The following is an 18,883-nucleotide window of genomic DNA, read 5'->3' on the forward strand; positions in this document are numbered from 1 at the left end:
AGGTTGGTGTATATTGTGATCGGCAGTCACTGTCGAGGGTGCTGAAAGAGTTCCTGCCGATCAGTTAGCTCTTTCAGCACCTTGGACAGTGACGGGCGTCGACTAGCCTCATCTCTATGATGGCGGCTGCGCGAAAATCACGCAGCCGCGCATCATACACGGATGACACACGGAGCTGTCAATTGCCTTTTGCGCACGCAAAACGCAGCGTTTTTTTGCGCGCGCAAAACGCACACGCTCGTGTAAATGAGGCCTTAGTTTGTTTTTTTACGCCGTTCACCGCGTGGAATAAATAACATAATATTTTTATAGGTTAGGGACACGGCGATACCAAATTTTTATGGTTTATTTATTTTTTCAATAGTAAAGGACTTAATAAGGAAAAAAGGGCAATTGTGTTTTATTTTATTACTTAAAACTTTTATTTTTACTTTTTTTTTTTTTTTTAAATGTCACTTTTCTTTAGTCCCACTAGGGGACTTGAAGGTCCAACTGTCAGATTATTTTTGTAATACATTGCACTACCTATGTAGTGCAATGTATTATATCTATCCGTCAATCATTGACAGCCAGCCGATTAGGCTTCGCCTCCAGTTGGGGCCTAATCTGCTTCCGTAATGGCAAAGCAGGAGGACAATTTTAGGCCTCCTGTTGCCATAGTAGCAGTCGGCAGTCCTGCGATTGCAGGGCAGAGCTGCCGATCTGCTGCCCACCACTAAGCTGCCGCAATCGCTGCATTTAAGGGGTTAATGGCAGGAATCGGGGCTAGCATTACATTGCCGTTACAGGTGGATGTCAGCTGTAACATATAGCTGACATCCACCGTTGATGATGCTAGGTCAGCTCCTGAGCCGGCGCCATCTTGCTGGCGGCTACGGAAGCCTTTTAGGCCCTGAAAGTCTAGGGTGCCGATGAGCTGCAAACACCTTAAATGCAGCGATCGCTTTTGACTGCTGCATTAAAGGGGTTAATGGCAGGGATCGGAGCAAACTTCGGTCGTCGCCATTACCCCAGGGTCTCCGCTATAACATGCAGCCTACACCCGGGGATGGTGGCACCGACTCAGCTTTTGAGCCGGTGTCCACCATTTGTCATATGGATACGGCAAAATGCGGGAAGCACTAGCTTTCCATGACGTATCCATACGACAAATGTCGGGAAGGGGATAACTACAATTGTCTTTAGTTAACATTTTGTTTTGTTGTAGTAATGCAGAAAATAATTTATTTATTTTCTGTTTAAAGGAAAACTTATACAATGTGTTCTGCCAGGTGCAGGACCTAAGGAGGTGGTCCTTGACAAGGATTCAAAGAACACTAAAGAGAAAATCTCTGTACCATGCAACATCCCCTGAGGGCTTGCACTAGGCATAACACAGTATAGTTTTTGCTTGAAGTATTACTTTAACCCCTTAATGACCAGCCTATTTTAAACCTTAATGACCAAGCCATTTTTTAAGTTTTTCCATCGTCGCATTCCAAGAGCTATAACCTTTTTATTTTTGCGTCGACATAGCTGTATAAGGTCTTGTTTTTTGCGGGACAAGTTGTATTTTTTAATAGCACCATTTTGGGGGACATATTATTTATTGATTAACTTTTATTAACTTTTATTTGGGGGGAAATAGAAAAAAACCTGAAATTTCGCCACTCTTTTTCGCGTCTTAAATCTACGCCGTTTACCGTGTGATATAAATAACACAATAACTTTATTCAGCGGGTTGTTACGATTGCAACGATACCAAATTTGTATAGTTTTTGTATGTTTTACTACTTTTACACAGTAAAAACGCTTTTTTTTCAAAATTATTTGTTTTTGTGTCTCCATATTTGAAGAGCCATAACGTTTTAATTTTTTCGCCGATGCGGTTGTATGAGGGCTTTTTTTGCGGGAAGACTTGTAGTTTTTATTGGTACCATTTTGGAGTAGATGCGACTTTTTGATCACTTTTTATCACATCAAGTCAGTATTCACAGAAAACAGCAATTTTTCCATAGTTTTTTTATTTAATTTTTTACGGCGTTCACCGTGCGGGTTAAATAATGTAATAGATTTATAGTCGGGGTCGTTACGGACGCGGCAATACCAAATATGTGTAACTTTTTAACTTTATTTTGTTTTTTTAATAGTAAAGCATTTTGTAAGGGGAAAAGCTGGGTTTTTCTTTTTTTTTCACATTTTTTTTTAAATTAACTTTTTTAAACTTTTTTTAAAACTTTTTTACTAGTCCCACTAGGGGACTATAATATGCGATTCTGCGATCGCATTTATAATACACTGCAATACTTTTGTATTGCAGTGTATTACTTACTCCCTGTCCGTTTAACACGGACAGGCATCTGCTAGGTCATGCCTCCGGCATGATCTAGCAGGCATTCGCTCCAGGCAGACTTGGGGGCCTTTATTAGGCCCCCGGCTGCCATTGGAGACACTCGGCGATCGTATCGCCGGGTGTCGGTGGGAGAGAGAGGGAGCTCCTTCCCTCTCTCCAAAACCACTCAGATGCGGTGCACGCTATTGTGCACTGCATCTGAGGGGTTAAACGGGTGAGATCGATACTAATATCGATCTCACCCGGCAGAGCAGGGACGCCCCCAGTCCTCAGCTGCCTCTGGCAGCTGACAGCAGGGAGATTTGACAGCTCCCTGCTCTGTTTACTTATTCCGATGCCGCAACGTAAAAAGTCTATGGCATCGGAATAAGGCCCGTTAGTGACCGACGTAGAAACACGATGGGCCGGTCACTAACGGGTTAATAGTTATAATCCATGTCAATTGCTCAGTTTTCACCATGGCATTAAGGATTATTTTTCCCTTGTATAGTGTCCAAAAGGCCTTTATAAATCCATTGTGTTTTAGTGTTGTTACCCAATAAAATATGAAAAAGTCCAAGGGGAGGTGATGGCTGGTTTTAAGTTAAAATCGGTTAGCTTGGAATACTGTTGGTGCTCCCAGTATCCAGCGTGAAACAAACAAAATTTGGTGTTATTTTCCTTGTTGCATGCAATCTCCCAGGTTGAGGTATAAGGCCTCTGAGGAGCACGATGAGGGATTGTAAATGATGTTTCAATGTTGTGTTCATTGCAGGGATGAGCTGTTCAGACAGAGTCTTTCTAAGCTCAGGGAGCAAATAGTCAAGGCTAATACTTTGGTGAGGGAAGCCAACTTTCTGGCAGAAGAGATGAGTAAGTGCACAGACTATCAAGTCACTCTTCAGATCCCAGCAATTAACCTCAGTGCCAATCGAAAGGTTAGTATCCTACAAATCTACACGACTTTACTAATTATATTTTTACTCTTATACACTATATGCTGCGTCTTTGTCAGCTATTAGAAGTGTGTTATAAACCCCATATATCACTTTGTAAAATCCTAAATATTCAGTTTCATCTAATTTTGTATGTTTGCTTACAATGAAGTGCTTTCATAGGGGCTCTACAATAATGGCCCTATTACACAGCCAATGATCGGGCAAACGCCCGTTCATCAGCTGATCTTCTCTTTTATACAGCATTAAAAATCATCGTTGACGGCAGTGCATCTCTCTGTGTAAACAGGGAGATGCGCTGCCGACATGATGAAAATGTATGGGGACGACTGATCGAAGTAACGTGTTCTCGTCCCTATACAGAAGCGATCATTGCTTCTTGTGAAAGGAGCAAACGAGCGCCCATCAACGAGCTTTCTCATTGATCGCACTCGTTTACACAACCCACGTCGGGCCATGTAATAGGACCCGTAGGATAAAGATGAAGAACAGGCCAGGTAAGGAGAGGATATTTAGCACTTTCTTTGTTTTGGAAAGTCATGTGATGAACACTATCCATTTTTTCTCATTGAAAAGGGAACAATGGACTTGACTGAGAATTGTATAGGGCGTAGAAGAATCCTGTATCGCACATGTAGAGAGATCCCTCAGTGATGACCACATTCTTTACCTTTTCTATAGAAAATATAAGAATGGTGTTCCTCCGTAGGCAAACAACTTTTTGAGACCGAAGGTCATGCTCGGAACTCTTGTCTGTAGTTATCCTAAATGTTACGTGAGAAAAGGGAAAGATCAGGTTTATTGCACAGAATATTCCAACATTTTTCAGAGGCTCTGCTTTAAAATCTTAGAGAATATATGTGGTATCATTGGCAGATTGGCTCAATAGCTAGCAGAAATTTAGTCTTGCTTTGGACATCATGTTTCTGTTTATTAACGTTAAGGTCAGATATTGAAGGCAATGTGCATGCATAATAAACATATTAAATCTCAATGTATGACTGGTTTTGCATTTACCACGTTCCAATTTTCTCAGAGAGGGGCAATAGTGAGTGAACCTGCCATTCAAGTGAGACGAAAATGTAAAGGCACTCAAGTCTGGTCAATTGAGAAGTTAGAGAACAAACTTATCGATATGAGGGATGCTTACCAAGAATGGAAGGAGAAGCCAGTTGAGGTAATTTTTTGGTCTGTATTACTCATGTATTACTAACCCTGCGAACTTTAAAGCCCCAGTGCTGTCTACCTGTGGTGGTTCTCATAGTCCTATGCCTTTAGCCCTTTGCTGTTGGAACAATTTCCACCTATATCCATACACAACTAAAAACAAAAGCCTATTATACCCCATATCCCTATATTTTATGAAAGTATACACCTGGCACGTTTTGAAAATGTCGCTTTACACTCATGGATGCCTTCATAATATTTTGCATTAAAGTTTAAAGATTTGTAAAAAATGCATACAAAATTCATGTTTGAGGCTAAAAGTCTGACCCCAGCAGAGCCTGAGAAGCACGACCACTCATAAAAATAAAAGGTTAAGATGTACAGAGTTCATAAATTACATTTATTCCGATGTCTACATGCACATATCTTCACAAAATCCCCAGACCTGAAATCAGCCTGTTACTGTCACCACTCTCCATGTACAGCCTTCCAGTGACCCCATGGGGTTATACAGGAATTTGGGTAATGTAGCAGATGAAGGTAGTTTAAGCTGTGTAGTATGTTTAAGGGGGGGGGGGGGAGATACAAGACCACCAGTCTATAACTTTCCATAGCTTTTCAGACAATGGTTGGCAAGGGTGTCTTACCATTTGTTGTTTACCATTATCTTACCATGGGCGGGAACAGCCCTTTCCAGTACCTATAGGAGAAACACCAGCTTCCTGCCAATAAGTTATTTTGTTTTCTACAAATTAAGCATTTTATTAACTCCTTACTCAAATATACCTTTCAACCTTTATTCTTCACTCCCTTTGAGCACAGATGTCACTCTAACCTGCACCCCGCTAGACTGAGCTTGACCCTTTACTCTTGCCTTCTAGCACCTGAGTCCCAGACGCTCCATCCCTACGTCTGTAGGGATACAGACCTTGGCACTCAATTCCCTGCGGCTCAGTAACTCCAAATTTGGGAAAGCACTAACTATAGCTCCATAAACACAATAATACTAGAATCCTCTAATAAGGTAATACTATGCTGGTACATGGTACTGGTTCGCAACTCACGTACCATCCCGGTTATCCCTCAACCTGTTTTACCTCCCTTGGCGTTATGCTGCCAACCAGGTGGGCTTCCCCTAAAGTCCAAAGATTTATGGATACAGCTTAACCATCTCATTCACACTGTTACTGGTTACAAACTTACCAAGAACCCATGTGAGGCACTTCTCCACAAACCTATAGAAGGGCTTTTTTTATGTTGTCACAAAGTTTACTATACTAAGCTGTATTGTGCTTTTAATTGTGACAAAGTTGTTCTTTACTTTATTGAAAACGCAATAAAAACTATTGTTGAAAAAAAACACAAACCCTAAAAATAGAAAGGGAAAATGATACGATAAAAATTATGGAAGATCTTTTACATTCTACAGATTCTTTTGAAAGCTAAATGTTTATATTTGACTGGAAACTGTTTAATTCTCTGACCCCAAATAGTTTTCCTTTATACTATATATGGAGGCATGAATTCTAATCTAAGGAATTACTATTCTTTTATGGAAAATAATGTTTTTTACAATTACTGTAACTACATATATTGATAATGAATTAGTCAGTTTTGTCATAACAATTACCAGGTATGTACCGATTAATTGCTGGTCCCCGTGCCGAACCCCCTCAGATCAGACCCCTCCCTCCATAAATAAAAAAAAATTCAAAAATCATTTATTTATTTACTACACCTGCTCTTGTCTGCAGGGGGCCTGCCCTGGATCCCCTCATGCTGTCACATCAAGCCCTGTCTTTGCCGCGCCTTATACAAGCTCCTGATACCAAGCAGCGGATGTTGTTTGCGACACAGCATACAACATCCAGCATTATAAAAATGTGTGCTGCAATGCATATAACATCCTGATGCTACCCGGCATCAGGACTTTGTATACGGCGCGACACAGACTGCCTAAGGGTATGTTCACACGGCAGCGTCCGTAACGGCTGAAATTACAGGGCTGTTTTCAGGAGAAAACAGCCCCGTCATTTCAGCCGCAACGGCATGTGCAGGCGCTTGAACGCCGCGTCCGTTACGGACGTAACTGGAGCTGGTTTTCCATGGAGTCCATGGAAAACGGCTCCATTTACGTCTGAAGAAGTGACATGACACTTCTTTGCCGCGGGCGTCTATTTACGTGCCGTTTTTTTACAGCGACGCGTAAATATACGCCTCGTGTGAACAGACAAATGTCAGCCCATTGCTTTCAATGGGCAGATGTTTGCCAACGCTATCGAGGCACATTTTCGGACGTAATTCAAGGCGTAAAACGCCCGAATTACGTCCGTAAATAAGCCGTGTGAACATACCCTAATGTTGGCAGCCTGAGGGGTTCCAGTGTGAGCCCCTTTACCCTCCTGGCCCACAGGGAGTGCAACCATAATTGATACACACCTGATAGTTACGGTTTTCGTTGTATTCCTTTTATAAAATGAAGGTTCAACTTTGTTATATTGCATTTACAAAAATTTCAATTCCAAGTAGCTGCTTTCCCCAGACTGGCACCAGAATACAGGCTTCTGTATTCTGTCAGTGAAGAATAAAGGCTGGCTAATGTGCTTTTAGGCATTACAACAGCCCAGTGCTTGTATGCATTAACACATGGTGCCAGGAAGAGCAGCCATGAGGAATTTGATTTTCCTGCACCTGCTTCATCGTGTTAAACAAATTTTTCCTGCTTATAAAGAAAAAAATTCAGATAACCGCTAAATATTATGGAATCATTGTAATTCCAAATTCCCTAATGTACATGGCAAGTGTTAGCAAAGGTTTAGACCAAAGGCATTAACCAGTTATGAACATACTGAGGTTAAAAATATCTGAATTGTAGTGTGTTGAGTATCGGACCCTGTCCAGGAAGCAACCATATATAGATGAATAATAATAATAATGTGCTAGGATAGAGAAGTTTTCAATAAAATCCTACGGTTCTAACAGTTTTGCTAAGAGTTTCCATGACCGCAACGAAGAAGAACAACATTGGGATTCTATATACTGTTTGTAGTCATAGATGAAAGCTATATACTGTACTTGCTAATTCTGTACTGGCCAATACTGCAGGACAAAAATTCTATAGGTGGATTTTGCGCTTCCCTAAAGTAATAATTAGGTGTAGAAGAGACATAACTTTTTTTTTCTGACTGAATTTTTCAAAAATTAACAAGCAACTTTAATGTCGTAGTGATAGCTGAAAGACCGTCTTTATACAGTAACAATATACAAACTGTAATAATCCAATGTTATCTCCTTATGATTTGTTACAGGATAAAAGGATTATTTATAAGAAGGGGGACCCATTTTATGAAGCGCAGGAAAATCACAACCTTATAGGTGTGGCTAATGTATTCCTAGAATGTCTCTTTTATGATGTTAGACTTCAGTATGCAGTTCCTATCATTAGCCAGCAGGGGGAGGTAAGAGTCTTTCATTTCAATGTTCATATGTGTACATAGACTTGTAGAGATGTCCTTGAAAGAAAAAAGATGTTCAAAGGGTTTGTTACTAAGGAAACATTATGAATGCTAAACTGGATTCCCATTTTCCGTAAGTGGCCGTGTCCAAGTTGAGGATGTATTTACATTAATAACAATCATAACCTACCTTGATATCTCTTCTGTCTGTGTATAGGTGGCAGGCCGGCTTCACATTGAGGTGATGCGGGTTACAGGTGTTGTCCCAGAGTGTTTAGTCGGTGACGACTCGTCTGAGAATTCTAGTGAAAGCGGTAGCTTTGAAATCATAGATAATAGCGGAGAAATAATCTACCGACCAAAAAAGCTGACATGTCGAGTAAGTATTATATGTACGCTATGTGAGATGAGTGTATTGTTTAGAAAAATAATACCACAGAAAGGGTGTAGAAGGGGAGCGTTTTTGGTTTAGCTGATATTAAATTGATGTTTATAGTTACATTTAGGCCATGTGCACACAGCATGGATTTGCCAGAGGCAAATCTTTCATGTTTTTTTTTTGTTTTTTTTACAAAATCCGTGGCTGAAATCTCCAGCTGAAACTTAGATCACTACTATCTGTTCCACACGTCGACTAGCCCGATTAGTAATCCAGTGGCGCTGAGGATATTTAAATCCACAACATGTTTATTAATTTGTGCAGATATTTTCCTGAGCATTTGAGTGGGGTATAAAATACTCCATTTACATGCACTGTCGGCATAATGTTGATAGATTCCGTCAGGATCTAGGCATCTTACCGTACCTAAATCCTAACAGGATTCTGAGCATATATAAAGTGACACTATTCTCACTGAGAAGTCCTAATGATATGACTAGGACTATAGGATTATAGAAGTCCTATTCCAAATGATAGTCCTAATAGGGCAGAATGGCCATATCTGATTTACATCTGTAGATATCATCAAGCTGAGATTCTGTAAGGATTTGTGACTGTAGAGGAAGGAGTAAAACTAATTGTCTTTTTCTTCTTCATACTAGGTTAAAATAAAAGAAGCTACAGGCCTTCCATTAAACTTATCAAACTTTGTGTTCTGTCAATACACTTTCTGGGACCAGCCTGAACCCACAGTTGCACCACCCATGGTCAATCCTGATATGCCTTCACCCAGAAGTAAAGAGGCTCAGTTTACAGTTAGATTTGCACATTCAAAGGTAATTCTCATTTTATATGTCTTATTGAAAAAGGTGTGCAAAGGAAAAAGTCTTAAAGCCCTTTTACAAGAGCCAATGATCGGGCAAACGAGCGTTCATATGTGTAAACAGGGCAACGATCAGCCGATGAACGAGCAAACTCTCGTTCATTGGCTGATTTTATCTTTTATTCAGCAAGAAATATTATCAAGACGTGCTGCTGAAATGATATAAATGTATGGGGACGAGCAATCGTGTTACCGATCGCTCGTCCCCATACATTACTGATCATTGCTCCATATCGGGCCATGCAAGAGAACCTTTATTTGACAGACTGATCTGCCCAGACTGTGGAGAAGCCACTTGAATAAGTACAGCAAACATCCTCATAAGATGCCTTTGTCTCTGATACATGTTTGTCTGTTTCAGGATTATCTGGTCAATATTACAGAAGAGTTTTTGGAGTTTATTTCTGAGGGCGCACTTGCTATTGAAGTCTGGGGTCATAGGTGCGCTGGAAATGGAAGATCATTGTGGGAGATTGATTCTCTTCATGCAAAATCTAGAACACTGCGAGACAGGTTTGTGTGGTTGAAGCATGTTGGACACTCAAGATAAGACATGTTACCATGTCGTGTATTATTTGTCCTTCTCTGTAAAACATCTAGTTGAAGGGGTCGTCTAGGAATATGACATATGTGAAAGGTTTTATGCTAACATTCTAGAATAAATCAAATGTGCATTTGAAGAAAAAAAAAAATACTATTGCTTTACACTCCACTATTATGTTGTGTCCATGGTTTACAATGTGAACAGCTGAGTGTGGATGGTTACCTTATTGACTGCTGTCAGATCCTTCTATCCACACAACCAGTATAAAAAAAAAAAAGAATATATATATATATATATATATATATATATATTTATACACTACCGTTCAAAAGTTTGGGGTCACCCAGACAATTTTGTGTTTTCCATGAAAACTCACACTTATATTTATCAAATGAGTTGCAAAATGACTAGAAAATATAGTCAAGACATTGACAAGGTTAGAAATAATGATTTTATTTGAAATAATAATTTTCTCCTTCAAACTTTGCTTTCGGCAAAGAATGCTCCATTTGCAGCAATTACAGCATTGCAGACCTTTGGCATTCTAGCTGTTAATTTGCTGAGGTAATCGGGAGAAATTTCACTCCATGCTTCCAGAAGCCCCTCCCACAAGTTGGATTGGCTTGATGGGCACTTCTTGCGTACCATACGGTCAAGCTGCTCCCACAACAGCTCTATGGGGTTGAGATCTGGTGACTGCGCTGGCCACTCCATTACAGATAGAATACCAGCTGCCTGCTTCTTCCCTAAATAGTTCTTGCATAATTTGGAGGTGTGCTTTGTGTCATTGTCCTGTTGTAGGATGAAATTAGCTCCAATCAAGCGCTGTCCACAGGGTATGGCATGGCGTTGCAAAATGGAGTGATAGCCTTCCTTATTCAAAATCCCTTTTACCTTATACAAATCTCCCACTTTACCAGCACCAAAGCAACCCCAGACAATCACATTACCTCCACCATGCTTGACAGATGGCATCAGGCACTCTTCCAGCATCTTTTCAGCTGTTCTGCGTCTCACAAATGTTCTTCTGTGTGATCCAAACACCTCAAACTTCGATTCGTCTGTCCATAACACTTTTTTCCAACCTTCCCCTGTCCAATGTCTGTGTGCTTTTGCCCATATTAATCTTTTCCTTTTATTAGCCAGTCTCAGATATGGCTTTTTCTTTGCCACTCTGCCCTGAAGGCCAGCATCCCGGAGTCGCCTCTTCACTGTAGACGTTGACACTGGCGTTTTGCGGGTACTATTTAATGGAGCTGCCAGTTACGGACCTGTGAGGCGTCTATTTCTCAAACTAGAGACTCTAATGTACTTGTCTTGTTGCTCAGTTGTGCAGCGGGGCCTCCCACTTCTCTTTCTACTCTGGTTAGAGCCTGTTTGTGCTGTCCTCTCAAGGGAGTAGTACACACCATTGTAGGAAATCTTCAGTTTCTTGGCAATTTCTCGCATGGAATAGGCTTCATTTCTAAGAACAAGAATAGACTGTCGAGTTTCACATGAAAGCTCTCTTTTTCTAGCCATTTTGAGAGTTTAATCGAACCCACAAATGTAATGCTCCAGATTCTCAACTAGCTCAAAGGAAGGTCAGTTTTATAGCTCCTCTAAACAGCAAAACTGTTTACAGCGGTGCTAACATAATTGCACAAGGGTTTTCAAGTGTTTTCTAATCATCCATTAGCCTTCTAACACAGTTATCAAACACAATGTACCATTTAAACACTGGAGTGCTGGTTGCTGGAAATGGGCCTCTATACACCTACGTAGATATTGCATTAAAAACCAGACGTTTGCAGCTAGAATAGTCATTTAGTACACGCGCGTGTGTGTGTGTGTGTGTGTGTGTGTGTGTGTGTGTGTGTGTGTGTGTGTGTAAGCTTGTAAAGCGTATGTTTTACAGTGCTTATAGTTATGTCACAGATATCAGCTATCCTTAGCAGCCCCATAGAAATGAATACAGCGGTCGCCGAGCTTGCGCACTAACGCTCCATTCCTATGGGGCTCCCAGAAACGGCAAGGTAAGGCCGTTCTCGTGATCGGTGGGGGTTTAAAGGATGGGACCACCACCAATCACATATTTATCACCTATCCTGTGGATAGTTGATAAATAATGATTATGGTAAAAGCCCTTTAACATGAATACCATTTACATTAGGTATTTAGCTACATAATTTCTGTCTACACAGCGCCACTCTTGTCCATGAAATGTGTCTGGTATTGCAGCTCATACAAAGTATATTTATAAGAACCCAGACAAAGCCTTTGATATTCTTTTATGCCTCCAGTTCTATTTAAGATTTTTGGGTATTAAACTATTTTGGATCTTTCTACTATTAAAAGAAATACTGATTTTGTAGACACAGAGAGAAATGGTTTATTTGCTCACGAGTCGAATTCATAAAAGGAAACAAAAAAGTCTATTATTCTTGTAAAACAGTTAACATCAGTGAGAAAAAGCATGTATTATTTTATTTTTATTTTTTGCCTCCAGATGGAATGAGGTGACTCGACGAATAGAAATGTGGATATCTATATATGAACTGAATGAGAATGGAGAATACATGTCTGTGGAATTACATCAGGCCAAGGATGTGAATACTGGTGGAGTATTCCAGCTCCGACAGGTTAGTTCGACTGTCTAGGTTTTTCTTCATCATAATATTACAAATGTCTCTGGTACATATATACAGATAGAACCTTTTATGATTTCAGGGTCATTCTCGAAGAGCTCAAGTGACTGTGAAACCTGTGCAGAATTCTGGTACGTTGCCGCTGATGGTCGAGGCCATCCTTTCAGTCTCAATTGGCTGCATCAGTGCCCGTTCAACTAAGCTGCAGAGAGGATTGGATAGTTATCAGGTAACTAGTCAGTGAATGTATATGTTTTTGGAGTTTTCAAAACTTCTAATATTTCAGATAAATTTGTAACTGGTAGAGTTAGAGGTTTGGACGCAATAACCAGTATAAAACAGCTGAATATGTGGACCTAGAAGGTCTGCCTGCGTAACAAAATGCTTTCATACAAAATAGGAAACCAGTTGCTTGCATAGTGCTTGCATATGTAGAGAAATATATGCCCCTTATAAAAAAAATAAGGTGCTACAGCAAAATAAAGGGGTATTTTGGTTGTAACAAAATATGACCTATCTGCTGTGCTCGGCAGTTTCCGTCAGTGCAATGGAGCGTCATGGCGGATTCATTACCGCCGCTTCATTCAACTTCTGGCTGGGGTGACATCAGACCCTGATTCTGGCGATCTATGGGATCCCAGCAGTCAGACCCCCACCAATCTAGCAGTTATCATCAATCCAGGGGATAGGTAATAATTTGTTATAACGGAATATCCCTTTAATGATCTTGCACGTCTTTTTCCCCAGTTTATTACAAAATGTATGTCTTTGTCTATGTGTAACATTTGCATTTGACAGGTAGGCTATGTGCTATAAATGTATTTTCTGTCTTTCTATATAGTTTAGTATTGTGATAATAACATTGTATTCTGGTACTTGCTGCTCCAACTGCTTTGTTACTATGTCATGAAAGCAATGCATGTCCTGTTTACATCATGTATTCTCTCCTACCAGAAAGATGATGATGTTGGTGGTGATGATATGGATAGTTACCAGGTATTATTACAGAGACTGCTTCCGCGATCCCAAGGCATGGGACACAGTTCTGCTCTGCGCTAAATGGAAAGAGGGGGAGGAGATCTTGTTTAGCGTTGGAAAATATATTTTGGGGAAGGCTTATAAAGCTGGGACAGGGGAGCTTTAAACAAATCACTCCTTTTTGCCATCACTGTACCATCGCCTAAAATGCTTACGGACTTGATACCATGTAAAATGCTGTCTAACATACTTACACACAATAGGCTTTGTAAAGAGGTGGCAGTGCAAAAGAAAACAATAAGCATATTAATATAATATATGTATACTATATCACCACACAGTAGTCAGTCGTTACCGCTATATTTGCACTGGTGAAGACACATAAAAGAAGATACATACTTGAAGCTGGCCATACACAAGACAGTTGTTGGCCAACAAGTATCGTCCCTAAGTTCCCTCAAGAATGTTCATGGCTTGAAAAAACAGGCATGTTATAACCGTAGGGTGTAAGATAAGCGGCTGAGAGAGATATCTGCTGCCACCTATCCTGAGGACTTTCCAAACCCTCTGTCCCCAGGCGGGAGGCATTGGGCAATAGTCAGATTGTCCATGTACACATTAGATTGTCAGCAGATCTTGTTGAACTGAGCCAACAAATATCTAATGTGTATGGTCAGCTTAAAGAGAACTTGTCATGTTGAACATCCTACTCTGTCTGCAGCCAGTATATTATAGAGCAGAATCGATTGATGTCTAGTATTGAGGAAAAAAGAATCCGTATATAAGTTGTAATGTGTTAATTTACATCCCTGCTCACTGTGGGTTTATAAGGATATTCCCTTCACGGAAAGTAATGGCATTTTACTAGGAAATGCCATCACTTTCTGATTGCTGGGGGGACTTACTTTCATGCCCCGACACCAATTGTGAAATTGAATAGAACTGTCTCCATAGATTGTCATATTATGGTATAACTACTGATAATATAGTTTTTACGTTTGCAACATATTATATTTAAAGGCTATGTACACTTATTTTTACTTTTTGAGATACAGCTGCTTTGTATCTTGTATACAGAGCAGCTCTATCTTTTGCTGAGACCTGAATCCGTCAGGTCAGTGGCACTGATGGGTTCAATGACAGCGGGTCCTGACACGCAGGATCCACCTGTTATCGATCACATCTAAGTTATGAACTTAGATATGATCGATAACCGCTCGATCCTGCGACCCGCTGACACTGAACCCGTCAGTGCCACTGACCTGACAGATACAGGTCTCAGCGCACGATACAGCTGCTCTTTATACAGGATATAAAGCAGCTGAATCTCAAACAATAAAAATATTTTTTAATAAAATGTAATAAAAAAAAATCAAAAGGTGTACATAGTCTTTAAAGTCCCTTTTAATCAGAACGAAACAGATTACAAATTGCCATACAGTAGTAAGCAAATGTTAAGCTGGACATACACTTAAGACAATGACCGGCTACAATGTGGCTGATCAATCGTCCGTGGGATCGTTCGAAAGAACGATCCCACCAGCCACAGTAGAAACTAAACTGGCCGATCATGGAGCCAGATAAAAAAAACGGACTCCCTGGGGCTGAAGCAAAGTGGCAAATGATGATCCGATCGTGCCATACACATGTAGTTTCAGACAATGTTTTTTAAACGATGGTCGGTCAAATTGACCAAAATCGGCCTTTTTGACTGACTTTTTATCTCATGTGTATGGCGAGATTTGGAAGGCAGTGCAAAATAGGTTGGATATACTGTCACTATACTATATTTACCATCAGGAGAGTACTGCTTGGTTATCTCTTATATCAAAATGATTAGCTAGTAGCTTTGCTTGATTCTAGAGTATTAAGCAATTTTACCTCGGATACTATCAGAATTTCCTGGCTGTTGGATGCTGAGTTAAAGAAGTGTTATTGAATGACAACCATAGGATACATAGTAGTTGTAGAAATATCTAGTATTGATAGGATAAGAAATGCATTTAGTAACATGTACAACATGACTAATGATAATATGCTCACTGACAAGTGCACTAACGTACGGCTTCTTACATATTGATGCATTGTTCCATTCCCACCAGACACCAGTCAACACAAGGCATGATGCATGATTTGGTTTAATATGCATGGAAACAAGTATTCACACACGAACCTGCTGATAATCTTTCGCAAGCAGCTGTGCGCAGAACTAATGGTGGAATTGTATTAATCTGGTTCTCTTGGATACCTAAAGGAAAATAGCCGGCTACACAGCACTCCGGACTTGTATCATTAAACATGTTTTACGTTGTATCACACTGAGTGGGCCCATATTTTATCGTGCATTATACATTGTTTCCTTGCAAAAAGTTGCTGCTCACATTGTACGCAACAACTAAATAAATATGTATCCATATGTATGATACTAATAATTATCCAAAATTATAACTATTGAGAACCATTTCTTTTCAAACTTTTTTTTTCATTCCCCTTTTTATATCGTTTTTCAAATTGCAACATAAAACTGTTTAATGATACCACTTCTTAATTTTCACTTAATTCATGTGACAGATGGTGAAATGGGAAGATTGAAAGTCACAATGTTTTAAAAGGCATGTATATATATTTATTTATTTTGTTTCTTTGAAACAGGAGGAGGATTTGAATTGTGTTCGTGAGAGGTGGTCAGATGCACTGATAAAACGCAAAGAGTACCTGGATGAGCATATTCAGAAAATCATCAACAAACAAGGTTTTTATGGTTTTTTACATGTGGGATGTAAACAAATGAACATAAAATGAATGACTAGGGTGATACCACCCACATTGTTACGCTGTCATTTCCTTCTCCTTGTGAACCTATAAAATGACTAATACACAAGTGGACAATCTTGCCCAATTGTCATAGTCCTTGGTATAGATACTACTTGGTATGTACTGTCATTGCACTGGCATACAAATGTGCATAGTCCTAAGAAAGAATTCATGGTGTTTGTGTGTTTTTTTTTTGTTTGTGTGAGTTTCCTTCAGGTATTCTGGTTTCTTCACTTAGCAATAAATTTGCTGATACGCTTTGACAGTCCTGTCGATTATCTAACTTCTGTTCCAAAATATCTTAGTGGACTTTAGGTATGATGTCTCCTCACTCTAGCCTATAGACCACACAACCGTTATTTGCATCAATAATATTTTTTAGCCATCTCAAAGGATCTCCTTTGTGTCTTTTGCCAAAATTCCTTCATGCATATGGTCAGACCATGACCCATTTCTACTGCCTTCTGGCCAAGACTGGACTTTTGATACATCAGAGGCACTTGTGAGAAAATCACATTGTGAAGTTCGACTTACCCGAGGTTACAGGAGTTGTCCGGTTTCGGCAAATGAGTGTTATTTTTTTTGTCTAATAAAGTTATACAATTTTCTAATATACGTTCTGTATTAATTCCTGACTATTTTCTAGATCTCTTCTTGTTATTCAGTAGGAACATTCATTGTTTACTTCCAGTGGATAAAATTCTGACCATGGTCATGTGATGGACACACAGGTGCTTGGATAATTAGAAGACAGAGCTCTGGTACACATATTGTAACAAACCGTACACCTGTGTGTCCATCACGTGACTATGGACACAATTGTATCCACACAAAGTAAACAATGAATCTTCCTACTGAATAACAACAAGCAGAGATCTTAAAAAGCACAAGGAATTAATACTGAAATACATTGAAAAATTTTACTCAAAATCTCAAGTACATTTCCTGGACATGACCATATACATGAGAAACAATACCATACAAACCACAATCTACCATAAACCTACAGGCCGTCCAGCATATCTGAGATGGAACAGCTTCCATCCGAGACACATAAAGAAATCCATCATCTACAGCCAGGCTCTGCGGTACATACGGATCTGTTCAGACAGTGAAGACAGAAAACAACACCTGATATCACTGAGGAATACATTCTTACAACAGGGATACCACCCAAGGATTATAGATGATAAGATCTACAGAGCAATGAGAATTCAAAGGAGCAATCTTCTGGAGTACAAAAAGAAGGAAGACAACAGCAGGGTGCCCCTAGTGGTCATATACAACCCACATATGAACATCTTGAGGAAAATTGCTGCTGATCTCCAACCTATATTTAACAAAGACAATAAACTGAAGGAAATATTCCCGGATTTACCTCCCCTTGCCTACAAACAGTCACCAAACCTAAGGAATCTCCTGGTCAGAAGGCCCTCTCATCACCATCAGAGACTGGCACTTTTCCTTGCAACAGTAGGAAATGCAAGACCTGTATCAACATCTGGTCATCAAACACCATCCACATACCAAACACGCAGCAAGACTATAAAATCACTGGCACGTTCTCCTGTACATCCTCCAATGTAGTGTACATGATCCTGTGTACAAGGTGCATAGATAAAGGAATCTACATTGGAGAAACAATACAAAAACGACAAACCAGGATGAATCGTCGCAGACATACAATAAAACAGGAGGTGGATACACCCGTGGGAAAACACTTCTCTGGACCTGATCATAGTTTGGCAGATTTAAAGGTCCTAATTCTGAAGGGTCATTTTAAAAACAACAGAGAAAGAAAAATTTGGGAATTCAAGATGATAATAAAATTCCAGTCATTGACACAAGGCCTCAATCTAACACCAAGATTTATGAGCCACTACATGGACACACGTCACGTCCCCCATCAGACTGACTCCAGATGCCTTAACTCCTAAGTCATCACCCCTATAACCTCCGTTTTATTGCCCCGGCTTATCTTAATGATGTATCACCTCATGTACTAATTGTCTTTGTGTAACATCTTAAATGTTGTGTTTTTCTCAGTCATTCATTTGTAATTTGCCTGAAGAAGGGGCCTCTGTGCTCTGAAAGCTGCATATAGAACTTTTATGGTTAGCCAATAAAGGTATCATACCTACTATACTTTTGTCTTTTTTGACACAAAAGTATTTAACATTGCATATTGAAAAATTGTATAACTTTTAATTATACAAAAAATAACATTAGTTTGCTGAAACCGGACAACCCCTTCAAGGAGCTATAAATCAAAAGCTCTTTTGAGGCCCTTAAGGCACCACTTTGCTGAAATTGTGTGACACAACATTAAAAAGCACTGTCGATTTGAATACTGTTTGTTCAGCATGTTGTGTCAGAAACTACTAGTGTTGAAAATCTCAGAGGGCTCTGTTGATGCAGACGTCTTTCTATGTCAGAAGATCACTTATTTCCGCCATATTGAAAAGAATAATGTTGCAAATGGTCCTTCTATGCATAAAGTAGTGTGTTTCTTGCAGAAAAGACGGAGGATGATGTTGAGAGGGAAGCACGGCTGGTTGAGCAGTGGGTTGGATTAACAGAAGAGAGGAATGCGGTTCTAGTACCAGCTCCAGGATGTGGCATTCCTGGAGCTCCAGCAAACTGGTACGTTTTTTTTTGCCTGATACACATAATTAGTCATCAGCTATAATTATTTATTGGGCAGATTACAAAAGACCTTATGATACATCAACTCCAACTGCAAGCAGCAATTAGCTGACTTTTCTTATT

The 18,883-nt window shown here is 39.8% G+C and overlaps 1 protein-coding gene across 6 annotated transcripts in view; it reads left to right on the forward strand.

Annotated features, from left to right (window-relative positions):
• The window catches only part of KIF13A (kinesin family member 13A), a 223,616-nt gene that overhangs the window by 145,727 nt on the left and 59,006 nt on the right, over positions 1-18,883 (forward strand). For 4 of the 6 annotated variants that reach the window (XM_075826597.1, XM_075826595.1, XM_075826598.1 and 1 more), the window contains exons 18-28: positions 3,087-3,249; positions 4,304-4,444; positions 7,743-7,892; positions 8,107-8,268; positions 8,931-9,104; positions 9,513-9,664; positions 12,184-12,316; positions 12,405-12,551; positions 13,277-13,318; positions 15,953-16,052; positions 18,631-18,757. In XM_075826597.1, the coding sequence (XP_075682712.1) occupies positions 3,087-3,249; positions 4,304-4,444; positions 7,743-7,892; positions 8,107-8,268; positions 8,931-9,104; positions 9,513-9,664; positions 12,184-12,316; positions 12,405-12,551; positions 13,277-13,318; positions 15,953-16,052; positions 18,631-18,757 (1,491 nt within the window). The remainder of the gene's footprint in view (positions 1-3,086; positions 3,250-4,303; positions 4,445-7,742; positions 7,893-8,106; positions 8,269-8,930; positions 9,105-9,512; positions 9,665-12,183; positions 12,317-12,404; positions 12,552-13,276; positions 13,319-15,952; positions 16,053-18,630; positions 18,758-18,883) is intronic. The other 2 variants (XM_075826596.1, XM_075826601.1) reach the window with 1 other exon arrangement.

This window comes from Rhinoderma darwinii, chromosome 5 (assembly GCF_050947455.1).
Source record: "Rhinoderma darwinii isolate aRhiDar2 chromosome 5, aRhiDar2.hap1, whole genome shotgun sequence".
In the NCBI taxonomy this organism is placed as follows: Eukaryota; Metazoa; Chordata; class Amphibia; order Anura; family Rhinodermatidae; genus Rhinoderma; species Rhinoderma darwinii.